The sequence below is a fragment of the Spodoptera frugiperda genome, chromosome 23 (genome assembly GCF_023101765.2).
Source record: "Spodoptera frugiperda isolate SF20-4 chromosome 23, AGI-APGP_CSIRO_Sfru_2.0, whole genome shotgun sequence".
Lineage (NCBI taxonomy): Eukaryota > Metazoa > Arthropoda > Insecta > Lepidoptera > Noctuidae > Spodoptera > Spodoptera frugiperda.
The window spans coordinates 930,524-939,067 of NC_064234.1; the positions used below are offsets into that span (position 1 = coordinate 930,524).

General features: G+C 36.9%; 1 protein-coding gene across 1 annotated transcript in view; it reads left to right on the forward strand.

Annotated features, from left to right (window-relative positions):
- Window positions 1–8,088, forward strand: part of LOC118266951 (uncharacterized) — a 68,223-nt gene extending 60,135 nt beyond the window's left edge. The window contains exons 2-9 of the mRNA XM_050703293.1: window positions 293–375; window positions 1,727–2,294; window positions 3,014–3,122; window positions 3,274–3,356; window positions 4,208–4,344; window positions 6,199–6,379; window positions 6,901–7,052; window positions 7,962–8,088. Coding sequence (XP_050559250.1) covers window positions 315–375; window positions 1,727–2,294; window positions 3,014–3,122; window positions 3,274–3,356; window positions 4,208–4,344; window positions 6,199–6,379; window positions 6,901–7,052; window positions 7,962–8,071 — 1,401 coding nt within the window. The 5' untranslated portion in view covers window positions 293–314 and the 3' untranslated portion in view covers window positions 8,072–8,088. The remainder of the gene's footprint in view (window positions 1–292; window positions 376–1,726; window positions 2,295–3,013; window positions 3,123–3,273; window positions 3,357–4,207; window positions 4,345–6,198; window positions 6,380–6,900; window positions 7,053–7,961) is intronic.
- Window positions 8,089–8,544: the final 456 nt, after the last annotated feature.

The following is an 8,544-nucleotide window of genomic DNA, read 5'->3' on the forward strand; positions in this document are numbered from 1 at the left end:
TAAGTCGACACGTTAACCACCGTGTGGCAAAATTCCTTTAATTGATATTTTCCGTGGATTAAGTCGACACGTTAACCACCGTGTGGGTCACACGGTGGTCGATCGGACGGACGATTTGCTTTCAACAAAGATTTACGTTTTCCACAATCCACGTCACAAAATTACTTACGTTTAGGTAAAATATTTGTAACCTAATTTAGTATAAAGTAGACATTTAATAAAACATAAAAATCTTCGTTACTTACACAGTTCTCTTACAAACAAAAAGTGACCCTATGCTGTATTGTTACAGAGTCGAAGATGATGTAGACGCGATGTGTGCGCCGGCGGCCGCGGCGCTGTTGCTCGCCGCCCTAGCTGCACTGCCCTGCAGAGGTAATTTATTGTTTAATTATTTTTTGTAATTACTTTATAAATAAAATAGTTTGAAAAACAATTATCGAAGATTGAAATACAGACTATCTGAAATACAACAAATATTTATTTGAAGTCTATTAAAGTACACTATATTGTCCTGTAAACAAAGGGAATTAATTATGCACGGTTGGCGTGGTGGCTGGGCAACCGGCTGCTGCGTAACGTGTAGCGGGTTCGATTCCCGCACGGAGCAACTCTTTGTTATTGTTGTTTCGGGCCTGGGTGTCATGTGTAAATACAATTTGTATATTATAAGTAAACGCACCCACGACACAGGAGAAAATCCTAGGGTGGGGCAACGCTTTTATAAAAAAAAAAAAACTACTAATTAGTTGTCTTCAACTTTGATATCAAAAGAATACTCGCTAATATATATACAATGTCCCAAAATAAATAAACAAACACTATTAACAGAAATGGAATTCCGAAACAGAATTTAGAGCTCCATTACAAAATTTGGACTATTCCCGTTCCATCTTCGTCAATGGCACTTCAACGCTATGGAGCTAAGAATCCGACTGCCCTCGAGCGCATTACAAATTCATTGCTAGTCAAAACGATTTATCTCAACGTCAGTACATTCAAAACGTTCCTTAAGATGTCGGTCATTTAAAAATTTTCTTTCTCCACCATTCCAAATTAAATTGCAAATCCTTAAGGGCTTTCATCTTTATTCGTAAGTGTTCTTATTATATTTTAACTTCTAGAGAGATTTAAACAAACTGGACGGAAGTCTGCACAGAAATTGCTTCGAGATTTTTATTTAAAAGCAAGCTGTTATGCCGTTTCATTTCATATGCTACTCTGATTGAGTTTAAAAGCTAAAAGCGACGTTGAAAATTTTCATACATCTGCTTGAACTGCGAGCATGAGTGTATCTGTTTAACTCATTTTGAAGTCACTTTAAATGCAAGCAGGCGATTTATGTTATGAATTTATACGACATAACATTTCACTCGTATGTTTTGGGTGATTTATTATCCAATTAGTGTTACTGGCCAAGAATTTTAATAAACATTCGATTTTGTATTCAACTATTAACTGTTTATCTTCGAAATAAATGTATGTCTAATGCCCTACGTATGTACCTACTTAGACAAGTGGCCTAGCCACTCGAAGCGAGATTGAACCATGCTTGTACAAAGACCTTTTGTCACAATGTTTTCTGAAGCAACAAACAAAACCCGAAGTGGTAACAATCCAATAGAGAACTTCTAGTTTACTTTCCAACGAAAAGGTTAAAGTATACCCAGACGTGCCCAAATAGTTGATTGTTTATCGAGTCTAAAATTTACATTTCCATTCGCAGGCACCGACGCCGACGTTGCGTCGAGGATATTGAACGAGACCAACAATTTTCAAGAGACCGGCTCCCAACCAACCATAAACAAACTCTATCAAATGTTACACACTAACTCTGACCTACATAATCAAAGCAAACTTGGCGAAAACTTTAATTACTCTAGTATTAATCTTACACATAGTTTTAACTTATACAACAATCTTGAGGATCCTACGAGTATTGATAACAATCGGATTGACTGTTGCGTGAATGCTGATGAGGGAAGTAAGAAAAATGGTAGTTTATCAAACGAGGGTGCTACAGTAATTGTAAATAATGTGAACGGTGTAGAGGATGACGGTAAGAAGAATAGGAAAAGACGGGTTGTGAATGTAGTGAGGACATTCATAGAAGTCACTACAAGTGCAAGTGACACGAGGCGTTATATTGAAGCTACAGCCATGTCTCTGCTGTCAAGTCACTCACCAGCCACGGTAGACAGGAGACGAAAGCCTGGCGACACGGGATCCAGTGCTCCACTCCTTAATTACATATTTGATACATACTCTAATACACACCAACACAGGAATGAGAAGTAAGTAAAAACACCTACTCATTGTAAAAATAATCAAAGCGTAAAAGCTTAATAGAATAATAATGATTACAGCTCTTGAAAGGAATCTTTTTCACTTACAAAATCGACCCTTAAAAGGTCCTTCATTAATACAGTAGGACCTTTATATAACACAGTAATTGTTCAAAATAATTTATCAAAGTATTCCCAAATCGTATTCCACAGAGTTGAAATCTCAAAAGTATAAACAAAACAGTGTATTAAATACTTCATCACAAACGTGTTTACAATGGAATTGATGAACCAACGTTAATGTTTGGTCGGCGGCTTGAAACAAAACATCGTTTATATCAACTTAATGGTTTGGTCGAATGGCAGCATCATTTAGTCACTTTTGTTGATTTCATCAAGAGCCAAACTGTTATGATTAAATTTCAACTTTGTGAATACGAAATTTCTTTCATAAACTTATGAAATTCTCAAAAATCTTATCTCATTGAAATAAAACTTTGCAAAGACAAAATTTTCCCCTATTTGTTTTTGTTACTGATGAGGAAAAATTTTTGGGGCATTTCGAAATTATTCAATAATAATTCCACCGACGGTTTTAAGGTAAAAAGTTCAAAGTTAAGAACTTTCCAAAACACCTTTAATATTTCCCCAAAAATCTCTTGGAGATATTTGGAGTGAATATTTGGGATTTAAATCCTATTAATTGCAAACAATTTCTGTTTAATCAGGGTCGGGAATGGGAACAGTATTTATGCGGCTGCCGCTCCTGAGATTGAAGCTTTGGTTGGGTCCACTGCTCATTTAGACTGCAAAGTGGATGCTCTTCATGATAAATTGGTAATAAGTATGTCTCATCTTGCGTTTCATTCGCTTTCATGGCATTAAGTTTATCAATTTCTTCGTTTCTGTTTTCATCTTTCATTTTATTATTTGCTTATTTTTCTTTGGAATGTTTTTTTCTTTTTTTATATAAGTTTTTATTATCCAGGTGTCTTGGGTGCGACGGAAAAACGACGAAGAGCCGATGGAGTTGCTAACAACGGGTACCCAGCAGTACACTGCGGACGACAGGTACAACTTGGCAAACTTAATAAAACAAAAACGTTTACTTATTACACTCAATTATCTCGACGTCTTCCTGAAACTTTTTAATATATTGCTCTTGAATAAACTCCGTACAAAGTTCGTTGAAACGAAAATATAAATAAGCGTACCGTCTTCCGTCCTACAGGATAAGTAGAGTTTCGTATACTTTCCAAACTGTGTGAAATTATGTATGGCGGAGAATTTTAAAGCGTTCTTTGAGGATTTTTGTGAAGTTTTTTATTTACTGTAAACAAAGTTTGAATGATCGAAGTTATGACTTGAAACGTTTACACAATGCTCTGTTTTGTTGTTGTTCTTATCTTTATTGCCTACTGACTGCACTTTAACAAAATTCTTGGTGAATTCTCTGAGGTGTCGTAATGTAATTGACCCATATAATCCCAGTGCCCTATTTATTTGGATTTTTGAAAAAATATTTATTCGGCATCGGGCACGATACACCAAAAATACATTAGACAACAAGAAAAAATAATTATTGTTACACAATATGAAATAAAAACAAGGTGACAACATGCTCGTACCTAAAGGGTTGCCACCTCTGTATGAGCTAGGCATAGAAATTACTTAGCACTGGTATTCAGTTGACACCTTTTGCAGTAACGCATGAACGAAGACAACGGACAATATATTGTATTCAAAACAAAAATAAAGTGTTTAATTTACACAAATTTCTTTCTTAGTACTTACTGTATCTGTCATTAATTTCTTTCTTACTTAAGTATCTAATAAATAGTAGATTAGGAAAAAGCCACTACATTTTAAAGCCGTATAAAGAGCAAGGAACTGTTGTTTAAATACCATTCTATCTGTCCCAGGTACTCAGCTCGCTTCATACCTCCAGATATCTGGAGACTGGAAGTCCGGGAGGTCCGTCCGAGCGATGCAGCGCACTACGACTGTCAATTGTCTGCACATCCTCCGCGCACTGCAAGAGTCACCCTTCGAGTGCCAGGTTCGGAATAAAGTAAAATAGACTTTATTGAAGTTAGAAATGTTATGAAGTGAATACTGAGAAGTACTTTTAAAAACTATATTTTAATACGCAACGTAATACACAGCTGGCACACAATTGGTTGTATAGTTAGAAATGACTATAAGACATATGTCCATACATATTTCCGCTCAAGTAACCCACCTTTTTTTTTTTGAGGGGGGAAAGTCATCCATTGACTTTTCCCGCCTTGGGTGAGGCGAGAGGGAGTCAGACTCTTACTGACTAAATAACACACGTTCCTACTCCTTCTTGTCGAGCCGGAGCCCCGGTAAACCCGCTAGGTAGTCCGCAGCTTCGGATCAGACATAAGCCCTACTGGGCCCCATCTGTGGTGGTCTGATGTCAAGTAAGCCACCCTGAACTTCACCTTGATATTTAACAAGTTTGAATATCCAATAATTTATTGAAAGTATTAGGAAAATGGCCACCAAATACTTGTAACAACCAACTTTTTAAAGGCTCCAATAGAAGTATACTAAAACAATTTTAACGAAGACTTCAAATGGTTTAACAACAACGATCTTGTTCATTAAATTGTTGCTAGTAACTTTCATTTGTTTTTATTGTTTCAAATAATGTTTGAATGTCTTCTTAGGTAGCCATTCCGTTATTATAAGTTCAAGGAGTTGCGTCACAATGCGATGCTAAGAAGGCAAAATGCCAAAGGTTCCAATTTTAGCGGGTCACAGAGAAATGTTAGGAACACGGAAAGTATTTCTTCCGTAGATTCCGATATTTATAGTAACTAAAATGTAAACCAAGTGCGAATTGAACTCATATACGAAGGATTCGGTAAATAACGTAGGTAATAGAGGTTACCTACGTTATTGCTTTATTGTGTTTATAGAGATAAACACAATAAAAAAACAATAACTAGGTTAGTTGGGTGTCTATTGGTCACCGTAAAACGAGTCACTTTCAGTGTATTCACGCTCATAACCAATTAATGAAAAAGCTAAGGTTTTAAAAAAATAATGTTAGTTTATTAATTTCCCGTGGGTGCGGTGCGTCAAAGAGCCATCAGATAACCACAGATGGGGACCAGTAGGGCTGAAACTCACCCGGAATTGCAGACTACCTAGCAGGTTACCGGGGCTTGAAAAGCACGAGTAGAAACAGGGTCTCCCTCTCGCCTGGCCCAAGGCGGGAGAAATCATTGGATGGTTATTCCCCCTTAAAATATTTATTAATTTTAATCACCTTGACTACCTTTCAAGTCATGTTTCAAAGTAATACTCTCAAGTCATCCACAACGTTTCCTTGCGTCCCTAGAGTGTATTGACATCTGACATAAAGATAGACAAGGCAAGCCAATGTACAATCCTGAGACGTTTCTCAACGTGTTTACTTACCGTAGCTTTGACACATGACACATGCTAAGCTGTCACCTTCCTAAACTGTTTGGGCAGTGAAGCAAATAGCAATATTCTGAGGTTACTATAGCTTCACTTGATACCTCAGAGGCATTTCAACAATTTATTCCAAGATTTTCTAGGCATATATGTATTTTGCTCTATAGATTGCCTCGTTGACCGAGTGGTTGTAAGTGCAACTGCCAGGCAAGGGGTCTCGTGTTCGATTCCCGGGTCGGGCGAAGTAATCCTGGGTTTTTCGGTCTTTTAAAAATTTCTCAGTAGTAACAAGGAGTCTGGAAATGTGCCCGATATAAATATAGGCAATAGCTTCACCACCTATCACATGGGACTTATAACATGACAAAAGATGTTTTATTCATTTAATTTCAATTATATCTATCTAATTCAGTATTTTCGAAACTAATCGAATAGATGCCAATAAAAATCTTTTTTGCAGAAGTATCAGTCCGCATCGTGGACGGCGCCGGCGCTTCAGTGTCGGAGCAGGTTTGTGAACTTGGCAGCACTGTCGCTTTGCGGTGCGAGGTGAATGGACTCAAGATGGAGGGTGGCCCGTCACTGCTGTGGTACAGGAAGGACGATCTCCTCAATGATGACACCACCAGAGGTGGAATTAGGTAATAGAAAATGTAACGAGGTTTTAATTTTATTATAACTTTCATGAGACATACTAAATTAATTATTATGTTATCGGCTTACTCACGTAACGGGTTGACGAGGAACTCGACTAGTTTCAAGCCATGCTAGAGGCTCATATTCATGAGCAGCATTGCGCGACACACTTTTTTTATTTAGCACAAATGGTTTTAATTTAGCATGATTATTTTTGTTTGCATGAGTTATGAGTTTTGAAACGCAAATCTTAAGGAAACCATATTTCTAATGAACTTGTAAAGTTTTACATCAATTTATTTTTGTACTGCTTCGTTTCTCGAACTTCATAGTCAAAGTGAAAATTCGATACGAAACGTTCTGGGAATAAATCTTAAAGCTAGGAAATCTATTTACCGCTTTTAATTGAATTGATTCACTACAAATATTTAACATCGAAATATTTTGTAGAAATTAAACGAGTTATTCTTACATTTTAGATTTCATCTGCCATTTTCTTGTGACACTTATTCTGTGTTTAATATAGCGTACGGACGGAGTTCGGGTCTAATGGAGCGAACTCAATACTGCGCGTTGCGCGCGTGCGCGGTGACGACGCGGGCAGGTACACATGCGCAATCGCCCGAGCCCCGCCCCCTACGCCGCCGCCTGCGCATGTCATTCTGCATGTCATCAAAGGTAAAACCACCACTATAATCATTAAATAAGATAAACTGTAATTTATTGTGGCGTCATACGTATTTTTTTTTATTAATATATTATTATGCCTTGTTTCAATATATTATCTATCTATCTATGTAGATATTATGAATACGTGCTACGAATATTGTGTATTTCCTTGTCAATCATCAATAAATTTCGCAATTTTCTTCCTAAACCGAAACTTAGTTAGCATTAAAGATGCATTACCGAAACTATCAACGCCACTTGCACTCGCTAAAGTTGGCGTAACATGAAGGACTTATGAAACTCCTAACTCGTCCCCAAAGTCTCAATTTAGGCAATATCCAAGTTTAGTGCACACAAGTATCATAAGCGGTTCAAGTACTCACACAAGAACCGGCTACATAGCTGCAACTATAATATTAGCTTCTTACAAAAGTGCTCAAAGAAATTACTATGATAATTATTGTAACTACAGCCCGAAAAGAAGGATTTATTAAAACTGAAGCAGTTTACAATACAAAACACATTTATTTACCTACTAAAAGAATTGGAAATGATGCAGCTCTCTGAAATCGCAAGCCATTCGATTTTCTCGCTACCATATTTTTAAACGTTGCCCTCATTAGGATTTTCTTCTGTCTCATGGGTGTGTTTATAAACATACTATTTCACATACGCATGTCCCAAGCTCGGAACAACAATCTGTAGATCACACAAAGAGTTGTTCCGTGCGGGAATCGAACCGGTAGCCAGTTGCCCAGCCACCGCGCCAACAGTGCAGTCAAATAGAAATACCTACCATCCAATATCATAAACCATCTCCAAATACATTAAAGAAAATCATCAAAGTATCCTCTTAAAACGGTCCATATTGCTATAAATTCTTCGTAACTTTATCTGATTATCTGTCTTTTCCACCAGGTGAGAGCCTAGCGGAGCTGCACCAAGGAGGCTCCTCATCATTCAGCTCCTCGACATGGCTGTCAATAACGGCGCTGTGCGTCATTTTACAAGTCTACTTTGTTTATTAATAAATTGTTCGTATTTATACATGAGTTTTATTTCTTCTATTCCCTTTTAGAATACTATTGTGTAGTATATTTGCCCATCTCTTAGTTTAGTCGTAATAATCTGATCTATTGAGCTACTAAATGATTATTTATTGAATTGATCCGAATTTTAATAGTAGTTTGTATAAATGATGGGAGGTTTTATCATACAAGGAGATATACGTGCATACGTTTAGATAGATATATGGGCGTTTAAATAAATAAAAGTGAAAGAAGTAAATCTCTTTGCTATCATAATTATATATGTCTGTAGTCTGCACAAAAAAAAAAAACAAAGAAACTATAAAAAGGAGCCCGCTGTGTAACTGATATACTGCTGTTAAATATAGCTACCTAATATTTATGCAGCTTCTTAGTTTCTCGGACACCCGAGCGGGTTAACCAGGTAACCAGATTAACAACATCAACTAAGTGATCTAGTTACACTAACTGAA